The sequence below is a fragment of the Schistosoma haematobium genome, chromosome 1 (assembly GCF_000699445.3).
Source record: "Schistosoma haematobium chromosome 1, whole genome shotgun sequence".
NCBI lineage: Eukaryota > Metazoa > Platyhelminthes > Trematoda > Strigeidida > Schistosomatidae > Schistosoma > Schistosoma haematobium.
In genome coordinates, this window is record NC_067196.1 from 62,778,576 (window position 1) to 62,800,160 (window position 21,585).

The 21,585-nt window shown below is 36.8% G+C and overlaps 1 protein-coding gene across 2 annotated transcripts; it reads left to right on the forward strand.

Annotated features, from left to right (window-relative positions):
- The first annotated feature begins 3,942 nt into the window (after nt 1-3,942).
- On the forward strand, nt 3,943-16,740 carry MS3_00001816 (uncharacterized protein). 2 transcript variants are annotated; one of them, XM_035731027.2, is made up of 3 exons: nt 3,943-3,991; nt 8,616-12,123; nt 13,720-16,740. In XM_035731027.2, the coding sequence occupies exons 2-3, from the start codon at nt 8,665-8,667 to the stop codon at nt 15,229-15,231; spliced, it is 4,971 nt and encodes a 1,656-aa protein (XP_035588750.2). In that variant the 5' UTR covers nt 3,943-3,991; nt 8,616-8,664; the 3' UTR covers nt 15,232-16,740. The 2 variants fall into 2 exon arrangements, with proteins under 2 accessions (XP_035588750.2, XP_051074757.1); XM_051209314.1 differs by lacking the exon at nt 3,943-3,991 and adding an exon at nt 4,747-5,258 and having other exon boundaries at nt 8,616-12,210.
- The last annotated feature ends 4,845 nt before the right edge of the window (nt 16,741-21,585 follow it).

Below are 21,585 nucleotides of genomic sequence, written 5' to 3' on the forward strand. Positions count from 1 at the left end.
ACTAGAATTCTTCTTAAGTTAGTCTAGTTCTAGTTTATTAACTCATAAAACATTAAATTTCTTCAAATGTTCATCAAAAATTCTAATTTCTCAGTTTTCAAATCATTATAAAATAAAACCAAACATGAGGTTTGATGGATTTATAATTCACTAGAAAAGTAACAATGTAAGAAGATTTTACTCCACAAATAATTGTTAATGAAACAATTGAAAAAGTCGTTACCTTTCAATAACTAATCGACCAAAGTGTTTAACTACTCAAAATTGTCAATTCATGAAAACAAATTATTTACGAAGCCAAAAAGACAATATGTACGGTATAAGACTAAAAACTGTTATTGAAACAACTAAAATGGCGACGGCATTTATTGTAGCTGTAAGATAACGATAGACTAAAGAGACATTTGAAAAAGGCAATATGAATCTCAACAGAACCTAGCGTTTTCTGAGGGATGGCGAAAATTAGTTTCTAGAACTTCTGCAGCATTATAAACAAAATCATCCCTGGCGCTGTGGACATCACAGTTTTGGATTTTATTCTCTGGTTCATCAGAATGAACAGTATTCAAACCTCTTGACTACTTCTTTTAATTGAATAGATAGCTGATGGTCCTGAAATCAATGGCTTTTACATTATCAGTTTGTTATGCATCGATGTAATCTCATTTCTGGTGAATCATTTAAAATACTATTTGTTACATGTCACTGTCCATTATTCCATGTCTGTGTTCATATCCTAATTCGTTAAAATAATGTTTAAGTAAAACAGAAAATTCGATGTTTTATTTCCTACAAATATGAACTTTCAATGTAATCCGAAATATTGAAAATCCGGAAAAGCTGTCATGCAAACCATACCACATAGTTGATTTGTTTTGAAGAAATGAATAACTCTTCTTCACTACTCTCAGTTAAAAGAACTTTGGCGTATGCTACTTATGTAGACAAATATAAGTAGTATGTATCATCAATCTGAAGTGAAATGTTTGGTGGTAGAAGGTTAAGAAGATCGAATGAAAGAAAACAAGAACGAAGAATGATTGCTGTGGAAATGAAGGAACAGTGAAGCCTGAAACGATTGATTGACGTTTTCAAAAGGAACAGTCCAATTTGAGACAACTGATTGACGTTTTGCGAATTAGGTATTAACTGTATGGCTCTCAGATTTTGCTAAGATGTTCTGTAATTTTGTATTCAAACTCATCCGATTGTCCCCAATTGTGTTCTTATTTACTACAGAACATCTGTTTTTTCACGGAAGAATAGGTCATCAACACTTATTTAAATCAGGACAAGCAATCAAATCTCAATCACAAGCAAAGCTTTATGAAAACAGAGAGGCCTCAGGGCTTACAACTGTGAACCTGATGTTATACTTGACCTCTTGACTCTCAGATTTTTCAATATCATCCCGTGGACACGCTTAATGAACCACTATCAAATGCACGCAGAAGACACATTTCTTTGTTGTTTCCCAACAGGTATTCTCTCTTTTTAACCTGCTTTATTAACCCATTTATACTAAAACCACTCACTGTACCCAATATGAAACCTATTCATTCCCCCTTCTCAACTCTGAAGGATGACTATCGGAACATGTCCCATCACCAATAACTAAACGCTTCTTATTTCTGTTCATGAGAAGAGGATTATTTACTTCGTGTCTTAACATCATCGACACTGAATTTCATACCTCTATACTCAAAGCCTACCACTCTTTCTTGAGAAAAACTATATCTTTACAGATCAAAATCAATGAGACTACGGTTCGTTGAAATTTGCATTTCTCCGAATGCATTAAGCTGAATGTTATCACTCACTCATTGACAGAATCCGTAAAACATTACATTTGCAAGTATGCTATCTGACTGAAGTTGTATCAGACCACTTATGTGAGCTACCAAAACTGCTGCTGTGAGCTCACATGTCCTGTGTTGATTCCGAAATTCGTCATTGTGGTATATTTTCTGGTGCCGGTGCTTTCCCACTCTTTCTTTGTTTGATGGCTATCCTAATTTCTTCGATCGTTGTTGGGGTTACATAGACAGGAATATCGGCGTATGTTTTGGTCCGAGTCGATTTGCAGTATATGGTCACTGTTATGTGACCTGAGAGCGAAAAATCCTTATTAGCCTTCTAAATGATGACATGACGAAATGATGTCTTTGTGTGCAAATATTTCTTTGCACTTTGATGGTACTTTGTATCCTAACAAAACACACTCGACTGTTAATGGGGATTCTTTCAGTCAATTCCGCCTCAGCTCCAGCGCTTGGTGCGAAATCGATGCCAACAAAACTAGGTGATGGCACAAGTTTCTCACTTACACCTGTTACCCCTCATGCAGGACCATAGGCAAATTCACCATCAGTTTCCATCCAACCCAGTCCTGGGCAATCCTTCACAGTTGTTTCCAGTTGCTATTCATACTTTTCATCTTTGCTTTGAGTTCTCGACGCACTATGTTCTTTGGCCTTTCTCTTTCTGTTTTCTTTCAAGATTCCAAGTTAGCACTTGCCTCGTTATGTAGTTTAGTGATTTCCACAATGTATACCTTATCCAACTTCAACATCTTTTACTAATTTCCTCTTCCGATAGAAGATGCTTTGTTATCTGCCATATGTTGAAGCCCTGGTGATGCCGGGGGCTGATGGTACACATTTTTGTCTTAACCCTTATTTGTTGATATGTATGGGATAGAAGTGCCAGGTCATCTGCGAAGTCCAAATGAAGATGCCACAAGGCCTCCAGATAAAAGCAAGTGAAACAAGCTTTCGAAGCGACAGATGGAGAGCGAACTTGTGGCACTTCTCGAATAGACTCGAACCCGAAATTTTTATGAGACACATCAGTATAAGTTGATAATCAATTATGATTCTTATATAGCTGCTTAAAAACTGAAGAGGGTAATGTAGAAGAGTGGTTTGAAAGGGACAAAAATAATTAAACAGGTACGAGATTATAGCTGGACACTGATTTCACTGTCAGATGATCACGATTATATCAACAAACTTGTGGGATTATCTAGAAACAGAGGCAGATTAAACGTTCGCAATGCTAAATTAGCAGAAAGCTCTATAGTGAGTTATCAACTTTTTGAAACAATAAGGTTTTCTAACAATTAAGAAATCAAATGTTTGTAGAAGTAATGCGACCACCAAAACAAAAAGTCCTGCAAGTCTTCGAAATTGGTTCTGACCTCACTAGTTTTACTGGACATGCCTAGCTGAAGGAGATTGGTCACGCATCCACACCAGATACGCAGTGCTACTCACCCCTTGCAGCCACTAGCCAGCTTAGACCAAACGCTTCATGACGTATCGAAAGCTTTCCACGCATGTCTTTAGATGTCGTTATTTCTAAATTCCAACTCGAATGGGCTGATGTCCTTCGATGATGATGGTGTGACTTGTAAAGGCGTTGCTAAGCTCCGAATACCCGTGGCGTTTTTGAATTCACTGAAAAATGGGATGATATACGCGACTTCTCAGGAGTTCTTGGAAAGGAAACCTACCTAGGTCTTCATCTAAAGATATTGATGTTTCACTGGTACTAGATAAACCCTCCAGGTGAAAGTTTCTGATATTTCATCCATAACCATCTGGACCCAAAAATGAAAAGAAGCCATGAACTGAAGTAGTGACTCATTGCTTCCTCTGTGTGTGATCTGGTTTAAAAATTGACTACTGGAACACTCAAAATGAGCAAGTGGTATTTGCTCAATCGGAGAATGCTTGCAAGGAGTTTCCACCAAAACACGTAATATCATTTCCTATTGACACATCCAAAGAGACAACAAATATTAAAAACACTACATATATCAAGGATTTAGGCAAGTTGGTTGATCTTCTATCCTAACCACTGAAGACTGATTAACATAAATCAAGTATATAGTCCTTGTCTCTGAGACTAGTTTGATGAAGGTTACCGCAATCTTCAAATGTCAAGGTCGGTCCCGGGAAAATGGGTTTGGTAGTTTTCCCCTCTTTTAGTAAGTCCCTAGTCTTCAAACGTAAACAAGCCGATTAGTTAGGCGAAGTAATACGTATGGCTTAACATTTAGGTGGGCTATTACAAGGTAGAAATTTCCTCATCGAAGTTGAGAGTATCACACAGCCAGTAACAATCGGAATACTGGCCTCGACTCTATCATATGATTCACATGTCCGATGTACATAGGAGTACTGTTGACTAACTTACGTCTAAGACTACTCACATACTATCGGTTCATAACGGATTTTAGACAAAACGTGATAATTAGGCGGCTATAACAAATAGGACTACAACAACCTATGCTATTCCTTTTCCAGTATGCTTCTGTGAGTGTCCAGTCTTCTCTTAAATGAGTCAATTGAGGGTGCAGACACCACTGTTTCGGATAACAGGTTCCAAGAGTTGATGACTCGATGTAAAAAGCTGTATGCCACCGGTATTTTATTCGTTCTAGGCTTTTCTACTCCCCCGATCTAATGGAAAGAAAAAGAGGAAATATGTAGGGTCCAAAATCACTTCTCAGTATTCTATACATCAAAATTATATCTCGCCTTAGTCTGCGACAGGAGAGTGGAGAGGTCTAGCTGGAATTGCACGGGTAGCTGCCCTCGGTACTTTTACCAGGATATCCGAGTCACCTTTTAAATAGGGGCTTGCAGCCTGAACGCAGTTCTCAAGCTTTTCCCTGATTAAGGTTGCGTTTACTGTAATAAACATGGTAGTATATAACTTGGCGAATGACTGTCTTAAAGCCCATAGGGTTATAAACCCCTTAGCTGCAACCTTCCGGCAATGGGCCGTGGTCTTAAAACCATAACTCACTGTCACCTCAAAATCCTTGTGAGACCAGATCACGGGTACAACCTACTAGGAAATCCTTAAACCATTTTAGGAAGTACTAAGACTTTCTAGCCTCAATAGCATTCTATTTGTTGGCACCTTGTCAAATGCCTTACTGAGGTCTGTGTAGACAACGTCCACTGAGTTTCCGTTGTCTAGAGCCTTTATCCAGTAGTCCCTTACCATAAGGAGTTTTGTTGTGTAAGATAAATATTTTCTGAAACCATGTTGTTCATTGTTTGACAAATGTCATTATGGTCTGTTTGACTGTTCTTTCCAGTATTTTGATCACAACACTGGTGAGGCTGACAGGTCTGTAGTTCGGTGGAAGTTGTCTTGGTCCTGTTTTATGTATGGGAGTGACGATCGCATCCTTCCAGTCCATAGGTAACACACCTCGGTCAAGTGACAAATTGAAAATCACGGTGAGTGGGGTTGCGATGTATTGTGCAATATGTCTCAAGATTTTGTGGCGTAGTTTATCCGGTCCTGTTGACTTTTCCATGTCTAAGGTGCTAAGAGCCTTAAGTACATCGTCTTGATGAAAGTCCACGGTGAGCGGGCGGCTTGTTGACTCTGTATTTAGGTCTATTTCTTCGTCTAGAAGAGGTTCCCGAGTGAAAACTATCGAAAAATAGTTAGCCAAAGCCTCTGCTTTTTATCGATCTTCCTCTCTCTTTTCAGACTCACTCCCTTCTTTAATTAGGTTGGGAATCCAATGATTCATCCTTGTTCTGTAATTTATGTACGAGAATATTCTCTTAGGCTGCTTGGGTGCAAGCTGTGCCAAATGCATTTCATATTTTCTTTGAGCTTCCCGAATTTTAATTATACACGTTTCTTACCGACCTGTAGCGTTCCGTCGTACCTAATGTGCCAAGGCTGATGGCAACATTCGAACATTTCTTATTTTGTCTTAGCAAACGTCGAATAATGTTGTCTTCCGATGTAATATGTATTGGAGAAAGAAGTCTGCTAGAATAGGATTTCTTCGCTCGATCCAAATTGAGACTAAGGCAAATTATGACAACTGCTGCGAAATGGATACTAAAAGCACCAGTAACTGGCTGCAGCCAGGTGCTACAATATATACGGATGATTGGAGAGCGTACAGATATCTACATAGACTTGGTTATGTGCATCGTGTCGTTAATCACAAGCAGCATTTTGTGGACCCAACAACTGGAGTGCACACAAACAATATTGAAGCTATGTGGTCGAGGCTGAAGGAGTTTTTGCGGCCTTATCACGGCCCCAGAGGCCTGCTATTATGGAGCGATATAGATGATTTCCTCTACCGTATGCATTATAATTTTAGAACCTCTGAACTCCTTTCTAACCTTAGCAAGTTTTTGAACCATGTAGAAGAAGTGTATCCACTTTAATTCTTTGGTTTTGTATAATATAATTTTACTCTATACTGACTGTTTGCTGATTGGCTAATATTTCCCAAGATCGCTCCAGATTTGTTCGAAGGTCATCCATAAATTATAGTCTCGCCGACCCCAATCTATCCATTCCATTAATGTCCACAAGCTCTTTACTCGAATCACTTCACAAAGCCCATATAAGGGGCACAAAACCTGATGGTAAAGTTGCTCTGCAGGTTAGCGAAAAAGTACCTGCTTGTGATTACTGCTAGGGGTTCCATTTTTTATCTGAGTTACTGGCAACAAAAACCTTAGGTCAGTGTACAAATCTTGGAATATTTATAGCACTCTAATTGTCATTCTTTAAATATTCAACTGACTTGCTGTCCCGGCAACATCGATCAGACTGTCCTGTCCTCCATGGCCTGTGACAACTGATCGTTTGCCCTAGCGGTGCGAGATGATAAAGAGACGTGAGGAGGGTTAGTCATGGAGATAAGAGAGTTATTAGTAGGTGTAGGAAGGATTTGAATGTGACCAACTTGGTCTCGTGTGCTGTTACGGGTATGAGGGCTGATGTCACTTCCCGGCTGCCCACACCGTGGAAGGGTATTTCTTGAGGAACCTGAAAAGGAAATTGGATTAGTGTTGGTCTTGACGACCTGGGAGCGTGACCGCAGAGCCCAAGGGACAACTGCTTGAGGCCGGTCGCGCATGTCCTTTTCGTGGAAGGTCTTTAATGTGTTAGCTCCGTTCTTCAAAGGGCCTTACCGCCGGAGACGGAAATCCGTGAGGTAAGGTGAGGTGTGCATTTTTAGGGTCGACCTTTTCTAACCCCACCCCTCCTTGTGGGAAGGCAGCATCGCTGTCATGCTGGTTGTCCGAGGGAAACTTGGCGTGGACTACTTGGTTGAGGTCCGTGTGATTATCGTAACAAGTGTCTAAAGTCTCTAAATGAGGTAGCTCAAAGTCGTTCACAGTGGTGCAGGCGCATCCTAGGTGTTAAATCTGAAGATTAAATTATAGGTAACTTCCGTGAACTTATAGACTGTTATCATATATATTCTTATTGTGTAGCTGTCAAGTGGCTAGATTATATATATTTATGTTCCTATTGAATACTATTATACGAGTTATTGTTCTCAAGTTATTCCCAATTTATTAGTTACAGCCTGTCATAATCACAGCCACTTTTGGGCTTGACCCTGTATAATTGTTATTTTTTATTTTGTGGTATGACGTGGTTTATTTCACTTATATATGAAAGAAGTATATCTGAAATATATGTTTCATACAGCTGATATTAATGTTCTGGACTCAACAAGCAGGTTTAGGTGAGGAGGTCCAATAAGGACTATAGGCTTCTCGTACCGGTCAATACGTCATTGGTTTGGCACAGTGCTAAGATTGTATAGGTCGTGTTCTGATTGACGATTTAATAACGTGATAAGTTAAAAGGCCAAAAGACACAACACTGTGTTTCTAAACTCATCATAAATCTTTTCTATTACCACTAATACTATTATTACCTATACTACTCTCGTGTTTTCCCTGAAATGGGGTATCGTAACTTAAACTGATATATACACGTGCCAGGTTCTATGTTGCGTCTGACTGACTATATCTGTTATCTTCTCAAAATATCGACTACATAGTTTGATTATGCTTACGTCTGTAATATCAGAGGCTCTTGCCATTTGTCCATGGTGAAAATAAATGAAGAAACCATAGAAGTGATCATTTCATGATACAGTTCCATAGAACAAAGGATAGTTGTGCTTGATCGGCATTTGATCATCCTTGAAAACTCTAAATAAAGTCCTAGATATTTCATTACCATTCTGACTTGGTAGGTTGTTTAACACAGCCTATAATAAAAACCACTCTCAATCCTATTGGTATTTACCATTGTTTTTATTCGAACGACACTCTTTAATAGTCATAAATTTATTGTTATTTTGATCCTCTCGTTTCATTTCTTCACAACATTATTATTTTGTTTCTGGTTTGATTCATATCTTTGTTTCTTACTTTACGTAATCCTTTCGTTGTGCGCGAAAATTAATTATCTTCCTTTAAATCTCGAACAAAGTATACTTCTTATTTCTGAATCTTGTTTTTTTTTCTCTTGAACTATATTTCCTACATTTAGTTCAATAAAAAATTATTATTCCAATTCATTTACTTGTATTTTTATTATTACTCTGTTGTTGTATTAGTGTGAAGTGAAATAGTTTGGAATAATACACATTAGTCTAATATCATGTAAATAGTGAATAGTTAATTTATTGTGATATTACTATTTCATCTCATGAATCTTTTAGTTTTGTCAATTGATATTTTATCATCCACAAAAAATGTATGAGAATTCAAAATTTATACCATATTCTCCCCTGTTTATTTATTCTACAGATGGATTTGTGATCGTTTTGGGAAATATTCTTAACATTTAATTCACAAGATGGAGATGGCTGATTCGAATTGTGTTGATTTTCTACCTACTCCAAACTGTGTATATACACTTAATGAAGTCACAGATGTACAGTCCAATTTCGTTCCAACCAAAGTAGCTAGTCAAGTTGATACTCAGAATTACGTATCAGATGAACTTTCAGCTACATATACTGGATTGTGCTGCTCCATATGTCACTGTTTTTTCAATTCTCCCGATCAAATGTCTAGACACTTGAATATCCATAATACCGGCAAACCATATGTTTGTTCTCATTGTAATGCTTCATTTAACCAAGCTGAGAATTTGTATGTACATATTTCATTATATCACACAATATGTGAAAATCAAGACCATTACAATTGCTGTTTATGTGACAAGCGATTCCTTCGTTTTACTGCATACAAATCACACTTGTTACTACATCAAATCGACGAGAATTTTATTTGTTCCGTTTGTCAACAGTCGTTCGAATCAGTCACATTGTATGAAAAGCATCTACATGCATGCACAAAAACCATTGTCATTAATAAACCTCCATCTCAATATCGATGTCGAGTTTGTGGAATGCTTTTATCTTCTGTTGGTAAAATTAAACAACATTATCGCCGTAGGCACCCTTGTTATCGTTCACATCCTATCGAAAATCCTAGGGTAATCACAGAAACTAATCTGGAACCATCGACAGATATAAATGCAGGAAATATCAGAAGTAGCAAACTCCGTGCTACTGGTCACCTTTCAACTATAATAAAAAGGGGCCAGCGTCAAAGTAAGAACTCGCTTTCTATGTTGGATCAGCTCATTTATCAACTTCCTGCTGAACAACCAATTATCCAGGACAGTTCTCATGCAATAAAATCGAATCACAAAAAGCGAAAAACTCCCTATTTGTGTTCAGTATGCCATAAAAAATTTGTCAAACCATCCTTACTTAAACGTCATATGACAATCCATACAAAAAATAAATCTTACGAGTGTGTATTATGTCACGCTAGATTCACCCAAAAATCTTCCGCAAAAACACATGTACTTCTTCATATTAGTGCATTGAATATCCATCCAAGCTACCAGTCCACAGAAAATGGCATAGATTCATCGCTCCCCGTGTTGGCTGTAAATAATGAATCACAGGATAGTGTTACAAACAGATTACCTTGTTTAGATTCTCATTTGAATTCTGGTATTGAAATCTTGACTTTTCCGAATGATAATGATACTTTAAACTGTACAACTCTGCCACATAATTCTGTTGTGTTGCAGTCATTTATTCCTCAGTATCATGCAACGGAAAGTAACTTGAATCGAATAAGACCTGATCACGCTGACCACAATCTTATTCCCACAGTTTCTAACTCAAATCTTGAAATGGATTATTCTTATCTCCAAATGTTTAGTTGTCCAGTGTGTTATAAAAGATTTCAACTGTCTAGAAGCCTGAGAGTACACATGCTACGTCATTCTATGGTTGGCTGTAAAAGCTGCGAACAGACCCCAATTTCTCAAAACTCAATTCAGCCGAAAAATACTCAAAATAGGTTGAATACCAAACCATGTGATAAATCTAAAAAATCTTGTTCAAGAAAGCTCTTACATAGATTTCATCGTTGTATTCATTGCTTCAAGGTTTTTCGATCTGTAAATCGCTTAAAAATGCATATTTACAAAACCCACCATGGGAGGTGTACTGTATTTATGTGTAGCAAATGTCCTCGTAGATTTATATCCAGCCTGGGTTTAAAAAGACATGTGAATCTACGTCATCGTTGTGTTAAAAGTAACAATATCTGTCCTATATGTCAAACTTTGTTTTTGAATTTGTCAGCATTAAAGCGTCATATGGACATACATTCTAGTGAGCGGCTGTTCAGCTGCTATATATGCCACAAGAGATTTCAGTTCCTTCATTCTTGTCGTAAGCATCTACTTAACCACTCCATTATCAAACGTAGTAAAAAACAAAAACACGGTGTACGAAAATTGTCGGAATCTTGCGCATCTGATATGGTAACGATTCCTAAATACCCTGTTCTCCAGACTGTGATTATAGATAGCTCATCTAAATCAAAAGATGCAGGTTCGTACTCGGATCCCAACATTACCGCAAGTGACTTTATGAATACAGTTGAAAAGTGTTCTTTATATAATAATACAGGTCCAAATACCTTTAGATCAGATGGTCTATCAGTTGTAGTTCATGTCCAATCGCCGTCAAATAATGCAAGTAATATTTTTGTCCCATTACCGGAATCAGTTTCCCAACATCAAACTCTCGATTTTCCTACTGTAAACAATCTCAGAGATAACTTAAATAACCTCGAAAATTCAGAAATGATCAGCGTAGCCGCTAAACCTTACAGCGAATTCTCACAACACCAAACAGGTCTTTGGATCGATTCTTCAGTTGAAAACCAATCTTACTGTGTCCCAAACATTCCACCAAGTGAAGTAAATCAAACTATTGATTTGTTGGTCATTGATGGATCTCAAGCATTTAGCTCAAGAGAAGTACCTACTGAGGGTTCACTTGATGCCTACGAAGAACCTGTTTTATTGGCTCCAGATAATGTAGATTCCTCGAAATTCCCTTCAAATCTCAACATTGACCCTTTATTTAATACTCAGTCTTTTATGTGTGCTGTTGAACCGTTAGATAAAGACCTGACAACTAATACTTGTTATGCCTCAAGTACATATACAACTAACATAAATACTGCTGTTTCGGTAGTGAATGATTGCAATCAAGCTAGTAATACTAATCCTGATTATAAAACTCCTCGACCTTCCGAAAGGACATGTTTAAATGTTGACAAATCATGTTCATTTGAAAAAGAAACCTCTGACATCATTGAATCAAATTCATTCCCAATTTTGTCGACACAGCAGCTGTATGGATGTGGGTTATGCAAAATGGTGTATGAAGATGCAGAAAGTTTACTTCAGCATAATCGTATATCTCACAATAATGTTCCGAAGTCATTTTCATGTTCTAGTTGTCCACGTAGTTTTACAAATCCAACTCTACTTCTTAGTCATTCGCGTATACATAATCCAGAATATGATGGGATACTGAACTGTCCTTTGTGTCCCATGTCCGTATTCACCAAGCAGTCGGCTCTTAGTCGCCATATTATCTATTGTCATCCACTGCCTCTCTCAGAACCGTTTATGTGCTCAAACTGTGGCATACGATTCATGATGCTTCGTAGTCTAAAATCTCATGTAAATAATATTTTGAATGGTTTTGATATATGTGTATGTAAGTCAACATTCGAACAACAAGAAAGTACCAATAATACGATTAATAATGAACTACTGAATGGTAAAAATGCAAGTAAATTCAACAACACGTCTAGTTTAAAGAGAAACACTCATCATATATCAAGTTTGTCCTCTAATTTGGTTGACGAAATAGCAAAGTTACAACCATCAAATCATTTGTCTTTATCGGAAAAATATTTAATTAAAGTGAGTTCAATTTAGCATTAAATCAAGAGCTACTGTTTCACGTCATATAAAAATATTATGTCTAGTCTACTCTGATCCTGTTTTTAAGTAAGTAAACCTATTCATTCTGTTTGAAAATAGGTCAATTATTTCGTGATGTTTCCATAATTTTAAACTATCATAAAATCCGTCATGTTTGTATCATCAACCGGAAGGTAATACCGTGCTATTTCCTCCCGGTGAAGAGATACCTAAGACCGGTCCTTGATATGTTATAACCTTGTCGGGGACAACATGATATCGCCTATGTATGGTAAATAAATAGCAATATTGGTGTATGGGTTAATTCAAGAGATATGGTCGCTTTTCATCCATATTTTGAAGCCTCAAATTAGTGTAAAACACGACAATTTGGACTGATACATATTTCCGCCAAGTTTTTGCCATGTAGGAGGGCTTTGATGATTTGATGACCGAACTGAGAACAACCCATTATCTGATATCAAAAAATGAATAATCTGGTCTTTTTACTGTAGTTACTGGGGCAGTAAAGAAAGGGATAGTAGTCCCGTCCATTGTTCTAAAGTCGGAGTTGCGACATATTGGCGTCACCCATGGACATATCAGTTTCATATTATCATTTGCTAATTTACGTCAAGGTTTCATTGGTAAATCGCCTAGTGTTTAATTATGTCCCAATGTAATCATTCCATAAATGACGGCGCTTTTACACTGGAATTGCATTGAAAAATATCTTAATTAAGACGTTTCTTATGTAACCGTCATGAAACGAACAATGGTTACAAAGATACAAAAACTCTTTCCATATATTTGCCTTTCGCGCACCCACTCCCAAACTTTAGAAGGACTATAAAAAGACCTGTGGCTGTATAATTAGTCACATGCGTTTATTCCAAAACTATGTTTCGAACCACCTGATATCTGATAGGCATCTTTTGACTATTGTAGTTCTTAGTACTTTCATAAAACTGTCACTTGGGTTAGGTCCAAACAGCCTTGTGAGGTAATTTTTTATAATATAACTTGTTCGTCTGTCATTCCAGAATAAATATAATGACAAATACTTAATCAGCACTTTAGAACTATATTGCTTATTTCTACATTCTGTGATTGCTGAATACAAATTCCTGATACTTAGTTCCTTTTATTTACGTTATCAACAGTGAGCATTTCAAAAATATTTCTAGTGCAACTATTCTCTTCCCATATTCATATTGAAAGTTATTGGCTTTTGATCACTTTTCAAAGCTCATAGTTTATACGGATTGATGAAAATTTAGGGTACTCTTGTTATTTTTTTCTTTATTTTGAGCAAACCCCAACCTGTATTGCATTCAGTCTGTAGGTTGTCAACGTAGCTCAGATATCTTTCGATAATTCTCTGAAAGTTGCAAATAGGTAATTAGAATTAACATATGGTCTTAGAAAATCGAACATTTTAGACTTTTATATAAAATTAAATATTCTAGTTTAGATAAATCACACTATATTATAATAATGAAAAATAAATTACCTTAGTGGTAATTATTTTTGTGATAATTTTTAGTATTTGAATTATTATGTGCTTAATAACGTATTATTTTCTTTTACAACTAGGCTGCTAGAGAACGCGTTGAAAACACTGTTAGTTTTCCAAAAGTACTGATAGATTCACACTCACTGAACCACCAGTCTAGCTTCCCAGTCAGTGGAAATATTTGTAATATATGTAATAAAAACTTTACAAAAAAATCAGACCTTCGATATCACCTCAATGTACATTCTGGAATTCGACCATATGAATGTGATAAATGCCATCGACGGTTTATGAAACATTCTCAACTTCGTCAACACAAATTTAAAGTACACGAATTAAATATGTCTAAAATAGTCATGACATCGAAAAAGAAGGCATTAATGAAACATGCACTTTTCTGTCATTTATGCGGTTTTGGATTTTCCTCTAGAAGCAGTCTACGCTTACATGTAAGATTACATACTGGTACTCGAGGTTATGGTTGTCCATATTGTAATTCTGTTTTTCATAACCCTAGTCATAGAAAACGTCACTTACTCAATTGTAAAGCGAGACGTCAAAGCAGCAACGAATTGAATCCTGCTAATTTTTCGTCCACTTTGGATAATAATATTTTTTCAAATAATGTTATGAACATAAATCATTCTGAAGAGGAAACTATTAGTGAAGCACATCAAATGAATCGTTCTTTTAAAGATTGTATCTGTGACAATGGGGTTTCTGAACACTGTACTAAATGTACTCTTTATTTGGATATATTATTATACTCGGAAGAAATACCAACGAATGATAAGGTGATTAACAACCAAGTTTTAGATGTACCAAATAATTCTGGTTCCGAACCAGTCGATATGTCAACGGTTTATCTTGAAATCACGGACCATGATATTGATAACAATCCTGAAAAACCCTTTATAAGTCAAAATATTCCAGACACCATTGATATTGTAGATGGCCAACAGTGCCAATATCTTTTAGCCTCAACTTGTGATATGACTGAACTCAACCAACATTTTATTCCTATCAATAATAACTTGGACAATGCAATTAATATCCATGATAGTAATAATGATATAAGTAACGACACTAATTCGGTTGTTTTGTATTCAGATGAAAATATATTTGATTTTGTACCATGTGAAGATATTTACTCTAATAATACTCTACATAATAATCCTGAATACTTGACTACTGCTTTAGGAAATGAACCGATAAATTCTTCCACAAACACTATTACTACTGATAATGCAATTATAAGTAGTCATAACCATGGTGATGATAATAATAATCTAACCACTCATCTGACAAAAGTTAAATCCAATCATAATAAAAAATTTCAACGTTTATTCAGTTGTACTATATGTCATAAAACATTTACTAAAAATTCATCATTAACTAGACATGAACGAATTCATAATATGATTAAACCTTTTATTTGTCGTTATTGTAATGCTAGTTTTACACAAAGTTTCAGTTTAACTAGTCATGAATTAATACATATCGGGGAAAAACCATATCAATGTTCACAATGTAATGCTAGTTTTCGTCAATCATGTAATTTAAAAAGGCATTTAAAATTAATTCATAAATAAATGTATATTATATATATACAGCATAATAGTCAGCTTTTTTTCCTTTTAATAAATTGATGGATGGAGTTATACTTTTATAATGTATATTTAGATTGAATATTTAATGTGTTATTTTGAATCGGATATCCATATTTGAATGTTATACATTCAAATGAAACTATTGATGATACATAATGATGTGAAGGAATTGATGAATACCAGTACTTGATTGTGATAAATCATAATTAGATTGTAAAATACGTTTATATTAACTTTTTCTATCTCTATCTCTCCATTTCACTATCTATGTATGTCTGTAAATAGATAAATCACTATGTTTTGTATTACGGTTTATTTGTGTATAAAAGTTTGAAAAAAAATATATGACACTAGTCATATGTTTTACTCTGTAATCATTTTAATATTAAGTAGTTAATTTGATTAGTTCCTAAACTTGATCCAGATCGATTTTTGATATATACTATATTCATTGGATTTTGTATTGTATGTCTTAAAATATTGTTTAATTAATTGTTTTTGAAATGTATAATCTGCCACCAGATAAGGATGGCAAATCAATTAATGAAGTAGTGAAACTTCATCAGTTGAGATGGCTGGGACACGTGTTACGTATGCCTAACCATCGACTGCCTCAACGTGCGATGTTCAATGGTATAGGAGTAGGTTGGAAGAAAGCTAGGGGCAGCCAGACTAAAACATGGCACAAGTCCATGAATTCACTGACAAGTGAACTGAGTCATGTTAGTAGGTGTAGACTGCCTAGTTGGGGACCGAGAGATGATAGCAACCGATGGTTAGAGACCTTGAATGACATGGCTCAAAATCGTTTGCAATAGCGCAGGTGCATCCACTCTTTGTGTTCTCCCAAATTCTAATCTTCCGAACTCTTCATGTCCCTTTTTTCCTCTTTCCAAATTTATTTCACTGGATTATACTCCTTAAATAACATCTTCAAACCCTAATCTTTCCGATTACTGCTTATACTCTTACCGCCTCTATCACTACGGGATTTGGATCGACAACTGCATCTCTGTGCGTCGCTTACATCATTCACCTATGCTACAAATCTTCACTATTTCTGCATTAATTTTGGTTAAAATAAACATCAACACTTAGTAAATGCAAAAAGTGATTTCTTTTCACTGACTATATGATCAAGCTTTACATATTATGAACAATAAATTGTTGTGAATGTGAAATGAGAGATTTTAATACTAAGTCATACAACAGAAATAACATTAAAGATTCCATGGCATCTGTGGTGAAATGAATCGTATTTTGTATGTCAGATTAATCGGTTTCATAAAATATTGCTAAAGAATTAAACAATGATCTATGGTTACGAAACTAAACGCATAACATCTGTTTAAATTTACAACTCAGGATAAATTATCATTAGTCAATGATGATGAAAATATTTCCTCTGTTGACTGTTCCGATAATTCATCATTGCAGTTTTATAAAATATTATTTCTCTTCCATTGTATTTTATTTTTATTTTATTTGAACACATGAATATTGGTACAGAAGAGCGCCAATATATATGCGCCACACAAAACAATGAGAATTCGAAGAGAAATAAAAAAAACTAAGGAGCGCAAAAAGAAAAAGAGAACAATAACGAAGAGTTTGGTGTAAGGTAGTGTGGTAGTAACGAGGGAACGGAAAGATACAATCAGAAGAAATCTTTCAGGTAAGGGAGACACAACCACTTTTTATGAAGAAAGTAAAAGAAGGTTACAGCAGGATCGCCACTGGCTTCTATTCTGAGCCATATCTGATAACGTCTCTAGCCACTGTGTAGCACCATCTCTCGGACCCCAACCAGGGAGCCGTGAATGACCGATAGAAGCCAGTCCTTTGCAGCTTTCTTTCATACCACGACACCATGTCATACACTGACCACCTCTCCCCTTTTTCCAACCAGTCCCAGAGTCGGCAAATAATGCACGACGTGGAATTCTCTGGGACGACATTCGTAGAACATGTCCAAGCCACCGAAGTCGGTGTTTCAAGATGGTGACACCAATTGGATCGTTGTCTCTGTGCCCGAACACACGATGCTGAACCTCTGCATTACTAACATGGTGTTGCCACGGAATGTCAGCAATCCATCGGAGACAACGATGATCAAACACAGAGCCGTCTAACATTCTCAACTCGGAGAGGCCAGGCTTCACAAGCATAGAGCGAAACTACTCTCACCGACGCGTTGTAGATCCGACCTTTTACAGCCAGACTAACATCACGAAGGCGCCAAAGATGGCCCAGATTGGCATAAGCCGCTCTGGCTTTCACTATTCGTGCATTGATCTCATCACTCACACCCCCACCAGCACTTATGCAGCTACCCAGATACACGAACTTCTCAACTACGTCTATCTGCTCACCATCCATGGTGAGTACAGGATTGGAATCCTGCCAGTCTTGTAGAAGTACTTTGCACTTCGAAGGTGCAAAGCACATACCATACCTACGGACACTGATTGCCAACTGATTAAGTGCGGATTGCATGGCTTGGGCATTATCGCACAGTAAAACAATATCAATCCGTTGATGGCGGTCACTTCGTTGGCCACTGAAAAGTAAGGTAAGGTTGGCGCAGACCAAGGCATGGTCAGAGTCCAGATAGGTACTCCAAAAGGAGCGGCAGTCTTGTACACAACCACGCCAGCGGTAGCTGATCGCGATGTGATCAATCTGAGTCCAGGCTTCAGATACAGAGGGAGGACGCCAGGTGGCACATTGGCGATGACTGTGCCGAAAGTCAGTGCTAGCCAGAAACAGGTTATGGTCTGTGCAAAGTTGCAGTAGACGGTCCCCGTTATCTGTCCTGCGACCGACGAGTCCTCATCGGCCACCTAAACGATTCCCTTCTGTGTCTAGACGTCCGATCTGAGCATTCAAGTCTCCTGCTAGTACTACAATATCTGTCGAACGCACTTTCTGGAGAAGAACAGTTAACTGGTGGTTGAATTCATCCTTGATTGCATCCGGGCTGCAATCTGTCGGGGCATAGGCGGAGATGACGAAAAGACATCGTTTCTCACGCCGATTTCTCACTTTGATGGAACTTTCCAATCTAACAGCACATAACCGACTGTTAGTGGGGATCCAATCGATTAGTGCCGTTTCAGCTCTAGCGCTTAGTGCGACACCAACGCCAGCAAGACCAGCCGAAGATGCCACAGGGTCCCCAGATAAGCGCACGTAAAACAAGCTTTTCGAAGCGACAGATGGAGATCGAATTTGTAGTACTTCGCCAGAGTCTTGAATACGGGTCTCGGATAGACAACAAACATCGATATTAAGACTTTCTAAAGACATAGCCAGCCCTATCGGGTGTCCAACCTGCATAAATGTGCGAACGTTGAAGGCAGCCAGTTTGAATGGTGCACGTGGTTTCAGAAAAACTGCCTCGGTATTCGTATTCGGTGGTAGCATACACTTGTCAACCAGGCAGTGGCTCGAGAACGTTTAGATAGAACCGAGTTTCCACCATGGGCGAGCTGCTGTATGAGTATAAAAGAGGGTGAATAATGTGGAAAATAATAATGACAATAATAGTAATAATAATAATAGTATTAATAAAGACAATAATTGTAATGATAATAATTTGAATCAATTGATTGTTTTTCGAAGTGAGAAAAGTAATTTCCATAGTCATAAAGAGTTCATCATTTGTGTGTGGGCTGTGATACTGCCCGGGTGCCCAAACCGAAGCAGGTGGTTTTCTTAGGGGGCCACACCCCGAGCCTTTGACCTAAAGGTCTAATCCACAAGGCAGTGGAGCATCGTAAGGAGATGCAATCCCATGGTAGCCGGTGACCAACGACTGGTTCATACGCCATTTGTTCTCGCAGGATACTGGAGCCCATGTGCACCATTGGTTTGTGATCCGGTTAAAGCGCCAAACATTCGCTTTTCGTCCTCTCATTTTCGTAAACAACACCCCCGCCACGAGAAGGCAATGAGTAGGACTTCCCTGGCAGAGGCTGTATACGCGTGGCCGTGTGAGAGTATTTCGAGAGGAAGAGTGGACTCTCCCCACTCTCGGCCGTACCAGGGCATTCGGGGGCTTTCCATTGCATTGGTTGGAATTATCGAAACCTCTTATCACCTTATGATGTGAGAGTAACCTATAATACAACATTTTCTTATCTTAAAATGGATATTTAGATATCAATAGTTTGTGATTAATTGCTAAACAGTAACAGTTGGTATCAATACCAACGTTTGACTTGACAATTTTCAATAAGGAAGATGAACATAATTAACTACCGTTCTTAGACTGTTTTCGTACAAAAAATTCTAATGGAAGTCTAAGTTTAATTATGTACCGTAAAACCGACACATTCAGATCGGTACATCAATTTCAAGTCTGAATACCCATTTAGTGGAAATATTTCCCTGGCCTTGAATCTATCCAGTAAAGCGATTAAAATCATTACCTCAAAAGACAAGCTAAGGTAAAAAGAAACATAACAAACATCTTGCGACTTAATAATTTTCCTTTAAATATTATTACAAACACTGAAATGAAACGATATGTTTTTAAATAACTATTCAAATGAAGTATCTTGGATTGGTATTGTACTCTCATCTTACCACTACGGTACGACAGAAGAATTGCAACGGATCTAGAAAATGTCAAAATCTAATGCTTTCTATGAGACAACTAGTATTTAGAACTAAGGAAAACATCCTTTTTGCATCTACACAGAAGTACGTCTTTAGATTAGGCTGTGTTGATTATGATGCGCTCTTCATCGGAGAGCCCTTTCGTGAAATCTTAACTCGTGTGAAGGAACATTTAAACTACACAAGGTGACCTTTGAATAATCCTGTAGAACTGAAAAATCTAAAAATTAAATAGGAAATTCAGTAACCACCTAGTCGATAACTAAATAATCTAAGAAGATGAATTACCGAGGCGTTTCATATAAAGCTGAATCCCTGTGCCCTTCAGTAGAAAAAAAGACATAACTGTTCATCCAACTTGGACTGTTTATCCAAAGAAACACATGTAACTTTCTTCATTTCTTACACAATTAGCACGTACCCACACTCAGGCTTTAACTCAACTACTACATATTACAAATTTCATACCCAAACAAATACGCACTTCTATGGCTCACACAGAATCACGACTTAAAATTAACATCGCATTAACATAATCAAACCTATTTTAACCCTTTATTTTGATTGAACTAAATATTTTGCCTACTTCCTTTATAATATTTAAACTTGTATTAATTTAATTCGGTAGTTTATTAATTCATTCTGAAGAGTCGGCCTACACCAAGTCACGAAACGGAAGAAAATAAGATCTATTTTCCTGGCAGATATCTTCTTTGAATAATTTTTGTAATACTACCAAACTATGGTTAAGATACTTTAGACATGATCTTTTGTACCTTATTTATTTTGAAAATTAATGTATATGACCGATGAATAAATCATAAAACAAGTCACACTTGTAAGGAAATCATAATACTCATCATTTTGTGGTTAAATAAAGGCAGACCTTAGCAAGATCACACTTCAAGTGGTGGGGATCTAAAGTAAATACGATTGATCAGTTATTTATTTATGAACAAATTGTATTATTTTCCAAAATAACTCGATACTCTATCGAAACATTTCAGTCACATGTAGTACATAAATACGCCCTCAAATATTATTTAGTTCATTATTCCAGATAGCATTGTAAAGCATTTTAAAAATATGAGACCACCAGAGATAATGGTGAGTTTTATTTTGAATATTGAAAATTAACTCAGATTATGGTCTGTTTTTTGCAAATTAGTTGAATTATACCACTTTGGAAAAATGACAGACTGTGTATTTTTTAAATCCTGATATCCGGTTCAACGAAACGATAAACAAACAGAAAAAATCAAGTTTAATTACCTGGAATTAACGATAAAATGAAGTACATTCTAGTCATATATACTCAAATTTCATTATCGACTAGATAAGCAAATCATATATATAACTCAGAGCATTTTGTTATAATTGTAGATCTACCATTGGTGGATTGTAAAATCATTCCAAGTCATTATATATGAAAATTATATTTGAAATAATCTTAGCAATTGAAATTTAAATAATTCCAACGTTTCGTCCAACAAACTTGTCTGAACTTCTACAGGGTAACAAATCAAGATCAAAGAAATATATAGTGTTAAATAATCAAATCAGATCAAATCTATGCTGTGCTAATCCAATCATACTTGGATGTTGACTTTAGTCCCATACTAGGACGAAACGGCCGTCCAGTGCTTCCAGGTTTTCCATGGTGGTCTAGCTTCAATTGGCTCATGATTTCAACTTGTAAATAGAATAACATGA